The sequence below is a fragment of the Gobio gobio genome, assembly GCF_949357685.1.
Source record: "Gobio gobio genome assembly, chromosome: 21".
NCBI lineage: Eukaryota > Metazoa > Chordata > Actinopteri > Cypriniformes > Gobionidae > Gobio > Gobio gobio.
The window spans coordinates 5,678,209-5,697,988 of NC_137117.1; the positions used below are offsets into that span (position 1 = coordinate 5,678,209).

Sequence of the window (19,780 nt, forward strand, 5' to 3'; positions counted from 1 at the left end):
TATTATACAAACATTTTTACATATAATACCAATTCTTAAGCCAATATACAAATTTTAGTTCAATATTCATTCCATCAAAAATTCAAAAACACCAAAATAAGACTAATTTACCATCATCATCATCATCCACAAAAATAAAATTTTCATCTATACACCATTTCCTTTTAAAATTGAACATATCATTATTCATTTTATAAAACTCATACTCTATTTTAACTCTAGATTCCACCAAGGCTTTAAACAGTTTTACTACATTAATTCTTTTGTCTTCATTTTCCATTTTATATGCTTTCCAAATTGTTAACTTTGCTTGGCCAATTAAAAAATTGGAGAAAGTACAACGCTCACTTTGAGACTTAACATATTTAAACCCGAAAATGAAGGCTGTTTTTGAAAATTTCCAACCAAAGCCTTTAAAAATATTTTCTAAGAGGTCCAAGAGAGGTATAATTCTGCAACAATCAGAAAAAATGTGAAAAACAGTGTCTGGCACATTACAAAATTTGCAAACTGAAGATGTACTAAAATTACACTTAAACAAAAAAGTTTTTGTAGCTAATACACAATGCACTATACGCCACTGTAAATCCCCTGATCGTTTTGGCAATGGACTTTTATAAAACAAATGCCATGAAGGTGATTGTACCTCAGGGACAGACAGGTAACTCCTCCATTTCGTATCAGTCTTATTTTTAAAATGCTCACAAAATCTTGACTTTACACATGCTATGTACAAAAGTCTCTTAGTGCTTTCTAAAAAGGACACACGTTGAAGTTCTCGTAAGGAAAAGAGTTGTCTTATATCCCCATTATCCTGCCAATTATGAGGTGTGATAAATAATTCAGGAAAGGGACATTGATTTAAACCATTTATAAGAAAATCTTCAAGAAACGTATTTAGTGAAGTAGGAAAAGATGATTTCAGCTTACTTAAAACACCCTTCACTATCCTTTCTGACCTTCTTCCCATTTGTTTAGTTATTTCATGTGCAGAAAACCACTTATTTTGTTCTGTGTCAATCAAATCTCCCAACTTTAAGACACCAGATGAAATAAAAGTGTTGATTTCAATATTTGGCAATTTAGACTGATCACATATCCATGAATTATAAAATAGTGGTTCTTCAAGACCAAAATGATTCTCTCTTTCCACTTTAAATGTACCCCATACTCTTAATACAGACCAATAGAACCCATTCATACCCGAACCTTCGATTACATTATTAGACATTAAGAATAATTGTTTGTCAAGTCCTATTTTACTAATAGCTCGTAATATTGCCAAACCATACATAGTCCATGGCTGCGGGTCGGTATTATAAAGCAATTTTTGAGCCGATTGTAATCTCATAGCTTTCCATTTGGAGGTTAAATCAATGAGACCTTGACCACCCTCAAACACAGGTAAATGCAGTATGCCTGGATGAAGCCAATGATGTCCTCCCCAGAAAAAGTTCACAAAATGTTTCTGGAGTAGCTGTAAGAGTCCCGCTGGAGGGTCTAAAACAGTCAGTCGATGCCACAACAATGACGCAGCTAAATTGTTTATCACTAAAACTCTGCCTCTGTAAGATAATTGTGGTTGAATCCAGCTCCATCTCTTCAATCTTCCCAGTACCTTCTCAACTACTCCATCCCAGTTCTTTGTCATATATCGTTGGTTTCCAAAATAAATTCCAAGGATTCTCAATCCCTCTATATTCCAGTGGCACTGCTGTGGGAGATAAGGTGGAACTTCTTCCTGCCACTGACCACAAAGTAATGCTTCTGTTTTGCTCCAATTTACCCTTGCTGAAGATGCTCTTTGAAAACAATCCAAGCACTTGCTCAGTTGTAGAACATCTTCTTGAGATCTTATTAAAACCGTGACATCATCAGCGTAGGCAAGGAGCTTGACTGTAGTAACATCTGATATATTGGGATTAAGGACTGAAATACCTTGCAACCTATCCCTTAGAACTCTTAATAATGGTTCTATGGATATTACATATAAAAGTCCTGAGAGGCTACATCCTTGCCTTACACCTCTATGCACAGAAAAGGTTCTTGTTAAAGTTCCGTTTATCTTCAGCATACTATAAACATCTGTATAAAGTATCTGGATCCATGAGGTGAAACGTTCTCCAAATCCAAAGGCTGACAAGGCATTAAAAAGATATCCATGATCGACTCTGTCGAATGCCTTTTCCTGGTCAAGCGACAAAAAGCCCACATCAAGTCCATATAACTCAGTCAGATGTAATAAATCACGCACAAGAAAAAGGTTATCAAAAATGGAACGTCTTGGAATGCAGTAAGACTGGTCTTCGTGGATTATTAAAGCCATGACCTTCTTCAAGCGATTTGTCAAAGCTTTTGAAAGTATTTTATAATCTATCCCTAAAAGAGAGATAGGGCGCCAGTTCTTCAAGAGTCCCAAATCTCCTTTTTTTGGCAATAACGTTATTACTGCTCTTCTACAACTGAGAGGGAGAATTCTTGACTTTTCGCATTCGAGAAACACAGCATGTAGATCTGATCCCATCAGTGACCATAAAGCTTTGTAGAATTCAGGGGTCAGACCATCCAAACCTGGAGATCGTCCAGCAGACTGTTGTTTAACAGCCTCGCTCAACTCTTCAAGTGAAAGTGGCTTTTCTAATTGTATCTTCTCCTCTTCACTCAATTTTGGAATTCCAGTGAGAAAAAAATCTGTTGCTTCAGAATCACCAGGTTGAGCACTGTAAAGTTCCTCATAAAAAGACAAGACTTGTGAAATGATTTCTCTTTTTTCTGTTGTCTCTCTTCCATCAGGTAATTTAAGATGGCTGATTATCTTCTTTTCTCGAACCTTTTTCTCCAAAGCAAAAAAGAATGTTGTTGAAGAGTCCATGTTATTAAGCTGAGTGAATCTTTTTTTTACTATTGTCCCTTGATCTCTTTCTTCATGCAGGTTTTTCAGGAGAAAATTATATTGTGCAAGCAAATCCACACTCGTTCCACCTCTTTCGCTTATGGAACTATTCAGTCTCATAATTTCTTGCTCCAGCTGTTCTATTTTCTTTTGAGTTTCTTTTGTGTTGTTTTTTGCATATTGATGACAAAAAGACTGAATTTGAATTTTGCCAATGTCCCACCACTGACTTAGGGACTTAAACTCTGTCTTTCTCTCTCTCCATGCTCTCCAGAAGAAAGTGAATAAATGCATAAACGTACGATCTTGTAACAAACCATTATTAAAATGCCAATAAGATTTTAAAAAAGTACTCGATACTGTCACTATAACTGAAACATAAAAATGATCAGAAATTGGTGTAGGACTAATTTTACTATTAAAAAACGATCCCCTTTGACATTTCTGAACATATATCCTATCTAATCTAGCCCCTGATATTATATTAGAATTCATTTTCAGCCATGTGTACTGCCTACATTTTGGAAAAGATTCACGCCACACATCTACAAGCGAATGAAACATTATAACTTTCTTAAGAGCTTCTGCTGAATTAGGATGTGGTTCATCATGATTCCTATCAACTGTATGTTCAAGGGTACAATTAAAATCTCCAGCCACAATAATTTTGTTATCTCGAGGAATATTAATTATAGCATCATGTAATTTTTTAAAAAATAACACTCGTTCATACCCAACATTGGGAGCATATACATTAATAAAGGAAAAAGACAGATTTTGCAGAATAATGTCTACCCGCTGCATTCTTCCAGGAATAATCTCTATCATATTGGAAGCGTTCCCCTGGACACTTTCCGATATGAGCACAGCTACCCCAGCACTCGCACTGGAGCCATGACTAAGGAAACCCTGTCCTTTCCATTCACTTAGCCATTCTGCCTGGTTAAAAACATCTGTGTGTGTTTCTTGTAAAAAAGTCACACTTGACTTTTTAAAAGCCAAAAATTTAAAGAGATCACTTCTCTTTTCTTTACTTCGACATCCATTTATATTTAAGGATCCAATATTTATGGATGTCATAATTTCTTAATGCAGCGAGTGACCTCTACACAAACCTGTCTTTTACAAAAACCTAATACCTACTTTTTTTTCATATCCTGATGAATCATCTTCTTTACTTTAGTAATTATTTTTTTGAGACGATACCGTTTTTGTCTACTAAACTCCTCAACTGTTGCATTTATCATAACATCTCTACAAGACACTAAAAATCTTCTCAAATCTGGAAAAAACAATTCAATTTGTGGATTTCGTGCACCTTTAGTTTCATCAAGAAAAACACTAATCTCTCTTGCAGAATAGAGTTTTCCTTCCCAGCTACTCAATTCTGAAGTACCTGTTTGAGAATCATTGTCTCCAAATTCAAAAACACTCCCTACACTCTCACATTCATCAGAATCACAATCAGACCTATTAACACCAGAGCCAGCTGTGAGTGACTGACTGAAATTTTCATTCACTTCATCTGATTTATTGTCAATTTTGTCATTTGCTTCTACATACTCCATCACTGGATCTTCATCTTCTCTAGTTTTAGATGTAGAAGGCACTTCCTGCGCTTCTTTATTCTCCTCTGCTACAGCATTAGCACATACAGCGCCATCTACTGACTGCTCAACTCCAATGTTTACATTATTCGTCTCGCTACTACTATCATTTTGCCCTACGTTAATCTCAACCTCTTTATTAGTCACTTCGTCAGCGGCAGTATCTTGAACACTATTTTGAGGGTTTGTTTGTGAATCTGCCACGACAATATCACGATCTTGTTTAGGACATGTCTGTCTGAGATGCCCATGTTCGCCACACAAAAAGCACCGCATATGATCTTAACTGATAAAGATTGTATAATCTTTACCCTCTACCGCTATTTTTAGCACCAGATTCAACGGTTCATTTTGCGCGTTCGGTATCATATACGTGAAGCGCCGGAAAGACATGACATGTTTAATATTTGGATTTTTGAGACCCAAAGGAATCATCTTAATTGGAGCGGTTAATTTTCCATACCGTTCGAGAATTTCTTTCAGAGTTTGTTCCTTTATGAATGGAGGTACATTTGAAAGTACAACTTTCTTAGAAGGATTTGACAAAGGCAAAACCGGCAAAAAGTTGTCATTCACAACAAGTCCTTTCTCTAACAGTTCATCGACCATTGAAACTTCTTTGAGAAAAATAACCAGCGCTCTGTTCATTCTCGAGGCAGATTTAATATTTAAACCACCGACCTGTTTGCTGATCGCGATCAAAACGTCCTCAATTGAAATGGAGTCATCCGGCGTGCACTTGCAACCGTGTTCGAGAGTCAAACGTGAAAAGTCACCGCCTAACTCCATACCTGCGCACAACGTTTGCGCTGACCGTAGTCAGCGCTCCAAAATAAACCAACACTTTTACTTTACTTTAGATACAAATTATAATATTAAGAAAAATATACGCCAAAAAAAATAACGTGCTCTAGTCCAAACACTCTCGCCGCTACCCACAATCCTCAGAGAGAGAGAGAGAGAGAGAGAGAGAGAGAGAGAGAGAGAGAGAGAGAGAGAGAGAGAGAGAGAGAGGGATGAGCGGTGTGTAAACGTTAGGGCTGGGTATTGTCACCAATTTCACAATTTGATTCGATTTTCGATTCTTTTCGATTCAATTGAATATCGATTATTTTGGATATGTATCAGGTATCAATACATGGAACATTTTCTCAAGGAAAACTAATGTTGTAAACTATGGGAGTCAGCTGATACTACATTAGCCTACTAATACTGAAGGTAAAAATTTACAGATTTTTATACAAAAACTTAAAGGTAAGATTTGGTTAAAAAACTTTTTTTTTCCAAATTTGTTTAAACTTTCTTTATATATCAATACATAATTAAAATGTAAGTACTCTGAAAAAGAAAGTATAAAAATTGAGTGTCTGTAGACCTCTCACGACTGCTTTAAAGACAGCTCATTATTTCCATTCACTCCACCTTCTCCCTTCTGGGCTCTTTCCTAAGCCACGCCCCCAAAACACATGAACACGCCCACCGTGATCAGCTCAGCTGAAAGACGCATTATTAACCTGAGGCGAGCGGAGAAGAAGTGCATGTAGTGACATCATGTCAGAATCACATGTAATAAAAAATCTAACTTTATCATTATGAATATAAACAAATAAGATGTCTTTTAGTACTCACTCTCAAGCTAGAATAACGATACTGGTAAAGTTTACACACACAACACAGTGTCTACGACACACACAGATACAAGATAAAAACATCAGTAAACGTTGGTAGAGTTTATAAAAACAAGCCAAGGGCCGAAATAAACATGCAGGTAAAGTTCCCGGTGAACATGGTAAAAGAGTTTAGACAGAGGGTAGTAGCTAAAGCTAACTTAGCTCTAAAAAAAGTTCCTGGATGCGGTGTACTAGCTTTTACACATGCGTTTTGTTATCTAAAGTTACATTTTGCGAAATTCAACACGACAGCGATCAACTTGAGCTAAGCATATTGAGTATTTATCATCTCTACTAATGGTTCGCTAAGTGTTTAACATTGTAACTTTATGCTAAGTAATGTTATGTTAGCTATATTAGGCAGCTACGTGTGCTAGTGAGACATGCTTCATGAAAACATAAACCAAAAAAATGTATAATCAGAATGAAAAATTACCTGTCCAGCAGAAATACAGCCTCTTGAACTCCTCAAATCAAACGGGTGCGCCAGGGTTGCCAGGTTTTCACAACAAAATCCGCCCAATTGCTACTCAAAACTAGCCCAAAACAAGCCCAATCGTGTTTCTCCGGGAAAAATTGACTTTTGGGGGGTAAAATATGTGTCTTTTTGGTAGGGCTGCCTGCTAAAATTCGCAAATCCCGGGGCAAAATATCACATAATTGGGGTCGCTTCAACCCGCGGACATGAAATACAGTCGCCCAAGCCAATCACTTGTTTCGTCCCGGACGAAAATAATGAGCGGTGTTTATTGCAGATTAAAAAGTCTAGAGTCACTCGATTTTTATACTCTCTTTTTCAGAGTACTTACATTTTAATTATGTATTGACACATGAATAAAGTTTAAACAAATTTGGACAAAAGTGTTTTAGATCATTCTTACCTACCCTACCTTTAAATGACACTAAATTATGTTTAATTTTTTTAATATATAATAATAAGTTATAATATTAACTTTACAATTACATAATCATAATTCTACTCCAATTAGGTTTTTGAAATATAAACATTTAAATGGTGGCTGTCATAAAAACTTGCCAGATTTATTCATACATATGCATTAAATATTGAAGAACATTGATAATGAATATCCTCTGTAATGGTGCATATAATGAGCAAAATGCTCGTCTCTAGAGTTAATGTTTCCAGCTGACTAATGAGTTTATGGACACTGGATATGGTTTTTCTGAGGTAACTGTGACGTTACGTGACATTGTTTACGTCTTTCTGTGGTTGAAACACTGATTGAGTTATTCTCTGTGACATGATCTGGATTTGGGTAAGTTGTCCTGTATCTTTAACACACTTTCAGAAGCTCATTCATGTTTATTTCGCGCTGTTACTGGTATTAATGCGGAAGAGAAGATCTGCTCATCTGCTGGTTCTCTTGAGCTGATCTCACGCCACAGCGTCAAAGCGGCATTTATGTTTTTGAATTTCGTAAAAAAAAAGAGACTTTGTTTCATATCAAGAGTAATAAAGCACAAAGATTATTGCGATTTATTGGATGGGAGGCGCTAGAATGTTTATTTCATTCATTAACTGAAAACATGAAGACTAATCGATTCTTGGGATTTAAGAATCGATATTGTTTTGTAAAAGTGAGAATCGGTTAAAATCGAGAAATCAATATTTTTTTTACCCAGCCCTTGTAAACGTGTGTGTGTTTCTCCTGCAGCACCATCTGAAGAAGATGGAAGGGCGTCGGCTGGACTTCGACTATAAGAAGAAGCGTCAGGGGAAAGTGATGGACGACGAGATCAAGCAGGCGCTGGAGAAGTTCGACGAGTCTAAAGAGGTCGCGGAGCAGAGCATGTTCAACCTGCTGGAGAACGACGTACGGCCACGCTACTGTTACTCGCACATCTGTATCCCAGTGTTACAGTACGCTAATGTGTGTGTGTGTGTGTGTGTAGATCGAGCAGGTCAGTCAGCTGGCGGCTCTGGTTCAGGCTCAGGTGGAGTATCATCAACAGGCCGCTGAGATCCTGCAGCAGCTCTCCAGCAAGATGGTAGACAGGTCAGACAGACATTTTTTGAAATCGGACATTGTTTTACCACAGAAACGCTACTTTAACCCCTAGGAGCTGTTTTGGGGCCCTTTAGAAGTTTTTTTCAGTTGCTATAAACACATTGATGGCAAAAGTATAATTACACTGTATTCAGCACAAACTGGGCTACCATAATATGTGAGCAACATACTTGTATTTTTGAGAGAAAAATGTTTATGCTTGGTTTTTGAGAAAACCAAAAAAATTTTTTTAAAATTAAGGCCTCAAAACACACAATAGATCTGTGTCCACAAGACTTTTGACTAATGGGTGTATTTGCCTAGAGTTTTACTTCAGACTGATGTGAGAATCATTGAGCCTACTCATTCACATAAAACAATACACTGATTTAAAGTTTGTAAGATGGATGGAGATCACCTGAGAGGACAAAATAACATAATAGCCCGCATAATGAGCTGCATAATGAATGAGCTTAATTCAAGTGTGTGACTGAGAGCAACAGGACATATATTTTACTTATCTAGTAAATGCATCTTGATTTAAGAATGTTTAAATATTTAGACTAAAATTACTAAGAGCATTTTTTATAATTTATTTGTACTATTTTTTTATGTTTTTGAAAGTAGTCTCATGTTAAAAAATTAAATAATGAATAATTAAAATTAAGATACAATTTATACAAAATGAAATTCACTTTCTACCAAACAAAAAAAATTCACTTTCTACAAAAAAAAAATTCGATATGAACTCGATAAAACAAACTTTTATATTAAATTTAAAAAATAACATTAGGCTATAATATTTAAACATCAATATTAAGAAAAATATGTTTTACTGGTACTATATTTATAGCATATGAGCAGACATTTGCAAATAAAAGCTTTATTGATGTAACACTAGGGCGCTTTTACAATAAACACGTTATAATCTGTCCAAAACAGGCCAAATAAATCTTGCATCTATGACATGCAGCAGGATTCATATTTAAACAGTCTTTGTGCGTTTAATATTCACAGATGCTAACAGAATAAACTTAACAAAATAAAGCCTACCTTACAATCAGCCCTGAATCCGTTGCTTTCAGAAATGAACAGCTTTTCATGAGGAGAATTATAGCTCAACGCGTCTCAAAACGATGTAACGTTACAGCGCTTCACTAGATGTGTTTTTATGAGTTGATGTGTGGGCGTTGATGCGAGGATCGTCAGTATTTGAATCTGAAAGAGCGAGCGATCCGCATTAGCGGATAATGAAGTGGCTCGCGAAAGACTGACATCTATCGCTTTTCAACCAGATTACATAAACACAGAATATTTGTTTTCGATTTGGTTTACAGTGTTTAAAACCTGACGCTTCAGCGTTTCTTTAGACCTATGTCTCATGTTTGTGAGACAAGTATTCACTAAGCTAGAGGTCATTTTCTGAAGACTATCTGAATGAACGTCTTTGAGAGAGAGGCTGCAGATCGCGCATCATGTTTGATTTCTTTATTTTGCAAAAAGCAAAACATTTTGTTTTTATTGTGACTGTACACAAAAAAATAGAAACTTAACATATTATAATGATGTATAACACTTGCCTGAATGATAAAAAAAGAGTTATTTGAGTCTCTTTGGCACTGATAAGAAAAAAAAGAGAGCCGATCGCGCCGGCGCGACCACCGACTCGAGAGGGTTAAAACCCGTTAGCGGCTCAATTTTTGTGACACACCTTGGTTAGACACACTTGATTAAAATATATGTGTGTTACAGAATAAAGGAGACGTCCAACAAACCGCGGAAGGAGTTCATCCCTAAACCGCGCATGGAGCTTCACCTGGCAAGTGAGAATCACAACGAAGGAATCAACTCTGCCAGATCACCTGCACGCTCACCAGGTACACACACACACATACACACACACACACACACACACACATACACACACGTCCTAGGTCCTAGTTAGGCCTCCTCTGGTTTTAGAGAGGTGTTATGTTGAAGCCTCTGCTCTTAGGAGCCGGGTATGAAAGGTGGAGTGTGGTTAGGTCTCCTCTCGTTTTACAGAGGCCTCTGCTACCTAGGGCTCCACCTGGATAGCAATATCAAATTGTTAAGCTCTCTTTTCGAGCCTCTTTGGTAAGCGGTCTTTAGTGTAAAACCTAGCTAGGAGACGTTATGCTGGAGCCTCCGTTAATAGAGCCCAGCCGTGGTGGTCCCTCCGAGTTGTGTGGCTCCCTGTGAGCCTCCTTGGTAGGATCGTTGTTAGGTTTCCTCTCGATTTTCCCCAGAGCTCCGCATTAGAAAACCGGTCCGAGTTGTGTGGCTCCCTGTGAACCTCCTTGGAGCGTAGTTAGCTTTCCTCTCGCTTTAGAGGGTCGTTATGCTGAAGCCTCCGCTCTGAGAGCTCCGTGGAGGCAGTGGATTGGGTTGTTGCCTCCCTGGTTAAATGTCTTCAAGGCAGGCATTGCTAAGCTTCCTTTCGCTTTAGAGAGTCATCCTGCTGAGAACTTCATTCTTAAGAGCTACGTTGGGTTGTATGGCTCTCTGTGAGCCTCCCTGGTGGATCCACCCCTAGGGAAGCTTTGTTAGGTTTCCTCTCGATTTAGAGAGTCATCATTCTGAGACCTCCACACCCCAGAGCTCCACATTAGATAACCGGATCAAGTTGTGTTGCTCTCTGTGAGCCTCTTTGGTGAGGTGGTCTTTTAGCGTAGTTATGTTTTCACTCGCTATAGAGGGTAGTTATGTTGAAGCCTCTGCTCTGAGAGCTCTGTGGAGGCAGGGGATTGGGTTGTAGGCTCCTTTTTGAGTCTCCCTGGATAACTGTCTTCAAGGCGGGCATTGCTTGGCTTCCTCGCGCTTTAGGGAGTCTTCCTGCGGAGGCCAAAACAGACAAAAAAACTCTCACACACACACACACACCTATACACACAAAAACACACGCACACACAAATGAATGCGTGCCATTCCAAAAGCTAATTGTGTTTTTGTGTGTGTGAGTTTTTTTCTCTCTGTTTTTGTTTTGCACTCTTGATGTTTTAGAGATCTTCACTGTTGAGTCCTTTTTTTTCTGTATCCTGGCTGATTTGTAGATTGTATGCAGAAAAAAACTAATTTCCCATTCATTTCCTATGGGGGTCATTTTTGCCCCGAAGGTCCTGAGTGTGACTTTTTTTTTTTTACGACCACTTAGAATTTTCAAATCCTGTCCCCACCAAGTACCAATAAAGTCACCAAGTTTCGGACCATTCCCATGAAGCTACGATTTTTAACATAAAAAAAAAAGAAAAAAAGAATTCGGGTCAGAAATGACCGAAGAACCCCAGAGGGTTAAATAAGTGTTCTATATTTTAGTTTAATGATATTTATTGAATATTTTGAGGAGACTTTTGGTACTAATTGGCCTACTATTTGTGCAATAATTATGGTCCATTAATGACCATTTAATTGATTAAAATATTTTTCTTCTAATATTTTTCTTATTTATATTACAATTAGTAAGGTTAAAATAGAGAAATCCAATGCAAAGAGGCAAATTACAGTCATTTTGTGGCTGGAAAAATACTACATTTCATTTGTAAAGCCATGGTTGACCCACTATAGATGCCTGTATGGCTCTTTAATAAATATACATGTAGTCTAGTTGCTCAAAAAAGTATTGCAGATCATAACTGCTTACTTATTTTTAGGTTTTACATTTGAATAAATATTTAGACATTCAATTCGATTCAAATTTATTTGTATAGAGCTTTTCACGATACATATCGTTTCAAAGCAGCTTCACAGAAAATGCATCTACATTACGATTTAAATTGATTTGTACATGTTATGCATTTCAGAAATGCACATATACAAAGACATGATCAAACACTAGATTGCTTTAAATGTGAAATTTTAAAACGTTAATAACTAACATCCTAATATTTTTTAATGATACTTGTATAAGCACACACAAGTGAATATTAATGAATGCGAGCAAATATAATTTAACCCAAGAAAAGTTTAAAATAGTGCTAAAAAGGCAAACTTATTTTTCCCTATATGTACAGTAGGCATAATTGATACTGAATCAAGTTATTGGTTTCTAATCTGTGGGAAACACTGTTGTTGTGTTTTGACACGTGCTTCAGAAACCGGTCACTAGTGTCTCACTCCCCTTCTCAGGGAACCATGGTTACATTAATTTCTTCTGTCCGTCTCTCAGCTCCGCTGGATCAGCCGTGTTGTCGCTCGCTCTACGACTTCGAGCCAGAGAACGAGGGCGAGCTCGGCTTCAAGGAGGGCGACATCATCACTCTGACCAATCAGATCGACGACAACTGGTACGAGGGCATGATCAACGGCCAATCGGGATTCTTCCCCATCAACTACGTGGACATCCTGGTGCCTCTGCCCCACTAGGCCCCGCCCACCCCCGCTCCCGCCTTTATTGTGCATCTGTGCTACAGCTTCACTTCCTGTTCCTGTGACTCGGAGGATGATTACAGACATTACGGAGTCACGTCTGAGTGGAGAAACAGTGCTCAGTGTGTGTGTGTGTGTGTGTTTGCGCTCCTGGACGTGTTTTATTTATTTGTACTTTGCCTTGATTGACGTGGCGCTTCACTCTTCTGATAAACCTCACTTACTCCAGCGCTATCCCAGCATGCTTTAGGAAAGTTCTGGATCTGCCATCACGAACCAGGGCAGAATCCGTCGCTGCTCGCTGTTTGTCACACACACACGTTAAATCACGCTAACGTTCTGACGGATCCTGCCTACATTTTGCAGTGTATTTTTAAGAATGACTTATTGTTCATAATTTCCGGTGAAATATGAAAATGCAATAAGGTTATTGAACACAGAGCACACACTATGATCAGCCATGTTTAAACTAGTGGAGCTGAAGGTTTCATTGATCGTAAACGTCTCCTAAAGTCTTATTTTTGAAATAATACGTGGTATTTCCACGAATGCCAAGATTGTGTTAACCGGTTACGTGTGTGTGTGTGTGTGTGTGTGTGTGTGTATTATAATGCTAGTTCAGTGGTTAGCTGTTAGTACTGTGATGTTCAAACTGATGGAGTGAGTGAACATGTATAGCGTATACTACTCGCGTCTAACAGACGGAAGTGTAGCAGCGTTTGTTGTTTTAGTGGTTGATGGACGTTGTTCTTCAGCACAGCTCGCGCTAGATGTGTGTCGTTTGATGCCTTGATCACTGCTCGCGGTCGGACGAGTGGCTGTGGGAGCTTGTTTCTGCCACCGAATTTAAAAAAAATTAACTTAATTACGACTTTTTATCTCACAATTATATTTATATCGCATAATTTTAAGTTTATATGTCGCAATTTCTTTTTACCTGCCTTGGGATACATTTTTTTAAAATTATTAAAGTAATTGTGATTTTTTTTTTAATCTCACAATTATGACTTTTTTTCCGCAATTCTAAGTTTATATCTCACAATTCGTTTTTCGGCCACGGAATAAAAAATGTAAAAGTAATTGCGATTTTAAAAAATAAAAATGTATATCACAATTATGACTTTTTTTCGCATAATTCTAAGATTATATGTCGCAATTGATTTTTTCCCTGGCTTGGAATAGAAAGATTAAAAAGTAATTGTGACTTTTAATCTCACAATTATGAAATTTTTCCACAAAATTCAACGTTTATATCGCGCAATTCTTTTTTTCGGCCACAGAATAATTAAAAAAAAAAGTAATTGTGATTTTTTATCTCACAATTATGATTTTTTTTCCACAGAATTCTATGTTTGTATTTCACAATTAATTTTTTCGGACGTGGAGTAAAAATTTGAAAATAATTGCGACTTTTTCTCTCACAATTGTGAATTTTTTTCACAGAATTCTATGTTTGTATTTCACAATTCATTTTTTCGGCCATGGAGTAAAAAAATTTAAAAGTGATTACGACTTTTTATCTCACAATTGTGACTTTTTTTCCGCATAATTCTAAATGTATATCTCGCAATTAGTTTTTTCCTGCCTTGGGATAATTTTTTTTTTAAAGTAATTGCGATTTTTAAAAAAAAATCTAATTATTAGGACTTTTTCCGCATAATTCTAAGTTTATATCTCGCAATTAGGTTTTCGTGCACGGAATAAAAATGTAAAAGTAATTGCGACTTATCTCACAATTGTGAATTTTTTCACAGAATTCTATGTTTGTATTTCGCAATTAGTTTTTTTCCACCTTGGAATACTTTTTTTAAACGTAATTACGACTTATTTCACAATTATGACTTTTTTTCGCATAATTCTAAATGTATATTTCGCAATTAGTTTTTTCCTGCCTTGTTTTTTCCGCTAGACTGACGTGTTTGACCTTTGCAACGTTCAGAATTGAAAAAGTCTGAATTGTGAGATAAAAGGTCGTTTTCTTTAGAAACGTAGCGGATAGTTTGTTGTTTTTGTATCGGATGAACCGCAGCAGAACAAGCGTCGCACCACGAGGTGTTTGGACATTTAGCCCCGCCCATGTGGCATTGTGTGTTCTGATTGGCTGTGATTGTTTCAGTGAGCCCGTGAAGAACATGTCCTGCTCCAAACCAACAGGGAGAAATAATGATATACATTTTAGGATAATTAATGGACACTCAGTTTTTGCACTGTGACATTGTTTTTTTTTTGTCAATTAAACATTTACACTGACCAGAATTTAGACGTTTTTGTCAATTGTCGTAAAGTGAAATGAAATATATCTCTGGATTAAAATTATGCTATTTATTCTTTTTTTAACTTTTAGATTTTAAGTTAACATTTGTAACACATTTGTATGTTCACGGTTCTCTGATGTGGGTTAGCAGTCACATGATTGGTCCACAGTAATGAGAATTTAGGATTAAATGCGTTTAATTGTCATAAATATTCTCACAGTGCAAAACATCTTAATGTTATTAAAATCAGACATTTTATGAATGCAATATACAATTTGTATAGTTATATTACTATAATAATGTGATACTGTATAACCTGGGCATTTCTTTAAAAGATTCCTCAATAATAATAATTAATATGGAAGCTCATTTCCGTAACATAAGAAAAAAATCATGCTTTTGTAGCACAAAAGTTGTAATTGTGACACACTTATGCAATTATAAGACAAAGTCAAAATGATCACTTAAAAATTCATAATTGACATAAAAGTTATGTACTGTCGTAATTGCCATTACAATAAAAGTTGAAATTATCGCTTAAAAAGTCATACAAGGTTGAAATTATATATAGAAAAGTCAATTATGAGGTGAAAAGTTAAAATGATCACTTAAAAAGTCATAATTGACATAAAAATGATGTACTGTCATAATTATGTGATATAAAGTTGAAATTGTGACTGTCATAATTGCAATTAAAAAGTTGAAATTATCACTTAAAAAGTCATACAAGGTTGAAAAGTCATACTTTTAAGTTAATTTCATAATTATCACATAAAAAGTCATAATTATGACAGTTGAAATTATGATATAAAAAAGTCATAATTATGTGATGAAAAGTTAAAATGATCACTTATTTTTGTCATAATTATGACTTTTTATGACAAAAAAGGTCATAATTATTAGATGAAAAGTTAAAAGTATCACATAAAAACTCATAATTATGACAGTTGAAATTGATATAAAAATTCAGAATTGTGATGAAAAGTTAAAATTATCACTTAAAAAGCCATAATTATGACAATGATAATTATAAGATGATCACTTTAAGTGTCATAATTATGACAAAGTCATATGATATAAAGTTGAATTTATCACAGTCATAATTATAACAAAAATTAAAAATTATGACAACAAGGGTCATAATTATGAAATAGGTAAAAGTATCACATAAAAACTTATAATTATGACAAAAAGTTGAAATTCACTAAAGCTTGAATAATTGTGACAGAATGTTGTAATTACAAAAGTCATAATTATGACAAGTTGAAATTATGACAGTAATTATTAGATGAAAAGTCCAAATTAATTTAAAATTTAAAAATCATAAATTGAAATTTTGACATACTGTCATAATTATAAGATGATCACTTAAAGTGTCATAATTATGACAAAAAGTTGAAATTATGACAGTCATAATATGATATAAAGTTTAAATTATCACAGTCATACAAGGTTGAAATTATGAAATATAAAAAGTAATAACTATGAGATTAAGTTAAAATAATCACTTAAAAAGTCATAATTATAACAAAAATTTTGAATTATGACATAATTATGAAAAGTTAAAATGATCACTTAAAATGTCATAAGACAAAAAGTTGAAATTGATTTAAAAAGTCAATTATGAGATGAAAAGTTAAAATGATCACTTAAACTCATAATCATGTGACAAAGTTGAAATTCACTAAAACATGAATAATTGTGACAGAATGTAATAATTATGTCATAATTATGATGAAAAGTCTCAATTAAAAAAGTCATAATTATGACAAGTTGAAATTATGACAGTAATTATGAGATGAAAAGTCAAAATTATCACTTAAAAAAATCATAAATTACATTGAAGTTGAAATTGTGACAGTCATAAGATGATCACTTAAAGTGTCATAATTATGACAAAAAATTTAAATTATGACAGCCATAATATGATAAAGTTGAAATTATCACAGTCATACAAGGTTGAAATTATGATATAAAAAAGTAAAAAAAAAAAAAAAATGTAAAATTATGACAAAAAGGGTCATAATTATGAGAGAAAGTTAAAAGTATCACTTAAAATGTCATTACAAAAAGTTGAAATTATGATATAAAAAGTCAATTATGAGATGAAAAGTTAAAATGATCACAAAAACTCATAATTATGACAGTTTAAATTATGATAGTCCTAATTATGTGACAAAAAGTTGAAATTCACTAAAACATGAATAATTGTGACAGAATGTTGTAATAATTACATAAGTCATAATTATGATAGTCTCAATTAAAAAGTCATAATTATGACAGTAATGAGATGAAAGGTCAAAATTATCACTTAAAACATCATTTATTACATAAGTTGAAACAATTATAAGATGATCTCTTAAAGTGTCATAATTTTGACAAAAAATTTGAAATTATGACAGTCATAATATGATATAATTATGGTGAAATTATCACTTAAAGTCATACAAGGTTGAAATTATGATATAAAAAAGTCATAATTTTAAAAATTTTAAATTATGGCAAAAAGGGTCATAATTATGAGAGAAAGTTAAAAGTATTACATAAAAACTCAATTATGACAAAAAGTTGAAATTATGATATAAAAGTCGTAATTATGAGATGAAAAGTTAAAATTATCACTTAAAATGTCATGACAAAAAGTTTAAATTATGATATAAAAAGTAAATTATGAAATGAAAAGTTAAAATGATCACAACTCATAATTATGACAAAGTTTAAATTATGATACAAGTCATAATTATGTGAAATTCACTAAAACATGAATAATTGTGACAGAATGTAATAAATACATGTCATAATTATGGTGAAAAGTCTAAATAAAAAAAAAGAGTTATAATTATGGCATAAAAAGTTTAAATAATCTCATAATTATGATGTAGTATGTCATAATTCCGCATGATTTTCCTTCTTTAGGCATGGATTTGCTTCCATAGTTGGAGACTCGTTGTGAATAAGTCTTTATGGATTCTGATGATGAAAGTGTTATTATTATTGATAGTATTATCTCAGATTTCCTGTCAGTCATGGCAATAACTCAGAAACCACACACACTTCTCTCTATATGAATATATATATATGACTATAATCTGTGAGTGTGAATGAAGTGGGATGTTTTGCACGTGATGTTGATGAGATTGGGTTATTATGGTGTTCATCAGGTGTTCATCATGCTCTTTATCCTGTACCGCTCGATGTGAGAATAAACACCAGTCACTCTGGCGTCCGTTTCTCCGCTGGACTTCATTCATTTTTTCGTATTATTGAGTAATTATCATAAATTAGGTATCATTTGAGAGCTTACAAACTCAATTCATCCTGTAAAAAAAACGTATTGAAATCGGACATTGCGTTACCATGGAAACGGTACTCTAAATTATTCCAGCAGGTTCCTCCCCCTAGTGGGCGGAGTCATATTACAACAATTTTAAATACTTTATAAACAAAATCTTTTTCAATCTTGACAAAACACATATCGTCGGAAAGGTTGAAATTATGAGTCATATGATATAAAGTTGAAATTATCAGTCATAATTATAACAAAAATTTAAAATTATGACAAAAAGGGTAATTTTTATAATTAGGTAAAAGTATCAAATAAAAACTCTTAATTATGACAAAGTGTTGAAATTATGATACAAGTCATAATTATGTGACAGTTGAAATTCACTAAAACATGAATAATTGTGACAATGTAATAATTACGATCAAAAGTCTCAATTAAAAAAGTCATAATTATGACAAGTTGAAATTATGATATATAAAAAGTCATAATTATGAGATGAAGTTAAAATAATCACTTAAGTCGTCATAATTATAACAAAAAATTTAAATTATGACAAAAAGGCTCATAATTATGAGATAAAGTTAAAAGTGTCACTTAAACTCATAATTATGACAAAAAATTGAAATTATGAGTCATATGAATGATCACTTAAAGTCATACAAGGTTGAAATTATAATTAAGGTTCAAATTACTTTAGCATCAACCGTGAATCTTTTTTTTCGTATCATATATTTGAGTAATTATCATAAATTAGGTATCATCTGAAAGCTTACAAACTCAAAATTCATCCTGTGAAACCCGTTTTGAAATCGATTGTGTTACCATGGAAATGGTACTCTAAATTATTCCAGCAGGCTCCTCCCCCTAGTGGGCGGAGTCATGTTTCATATTACAACATTTATTTTAACTACTTTATTATAAAAATCTTTTCTAATATTGACAAAACACATATCGTCGGAAAGGTCTGAGTCTCAAGGGTTCATATTTGGGGACTGTTTTGTGATGGAAGTGATGTTCGGACTGAAATTTACAGGAAAATGCATCAAATTTTTTTTTTTTTGAATGACAACCGGTGGCCATTTTGTGGTACAGCGCCTAAACAACATCTCATGGAGACTTTAATTTTTGTGATGTCAACTTCAAATTTGGAACACAACTTGGTTAGACATATGGCGTTGATTTTATAGTAAAACATTTTTTGATATTAAATATTTAGTACAATATTTTTCATTTGCAGTTTTTAAACCTTCCATAATTTTCATACTTTCATATTTTGAATTGCTTTCACTTCAGCAAAGAGTCTGCTTTAAAACAAGACTTAGGTATATATATCCCAAAGCATTCTTCAATTACAGCCCTTTAAGTTTGGAAAGTGCATTTTCATGACTATTCTCAAAAAAGGGGGTGATCGTAAAGGGGGGGGGGGGGTTAAAACTGTTAAAAGTATCATAACTCATAATTAATGACAGTTGAAATTGATATAAAAATTCAGAATTATGTGATGGAAAGTTACAATTATCACTTAAAAAGCCATAATTATGACAATGATAATTATAAGATGATCACTTTAAGTGTCATAATTATGACAAAGTCATATGATATGATATAAAGTTGAAATTATCACAGTCTTAATTATAAATTATGATAAAAAGGGTCATATTTATGAGATAAAGTTGA

General features: G+C 34.3%; 1 protein-coding gene across 1 annotated transcript in view; it reads left to right on the forward strand.

Moving 5' to 3' along the window:
- The window catches only part of sh3gl2b (SH3 domain containing GRB2 like 2b, endophilin A1), a gene marked incomplete at both ends in the record, with an annotated part of 29,957 nt that extends 17,398 nt beyond the window's left edge, over window positions 1-12,559 (forward strand). Inside the window, 5 exons of the mRNA XM_079803307.1 lie at window positions 1,616-1,758; window positions 7,847-8,005; window positions 8,085-8,188; window positions 9,932-10,056; window positions 12,363-12,559. Coding sequence (XP_079659433.1) covers window positions 1,616-1,758; window positions 7,847-8,005; window positions 8,085-8,188; window positions 9,932-10,056; window positions 12,363-12,559 — 728 coding nt within the window. The remainder of the gene's footprint in view (window positions 1-1,615; window positions 1,759-7,846; window positions 8,006-8,084; window positions 8,189-9,931; window positions 10,057-12,362) is intronic.
- Between the last annotated feature and the right edge of the window lie 7,221 nt (window positions 12,560-19,780).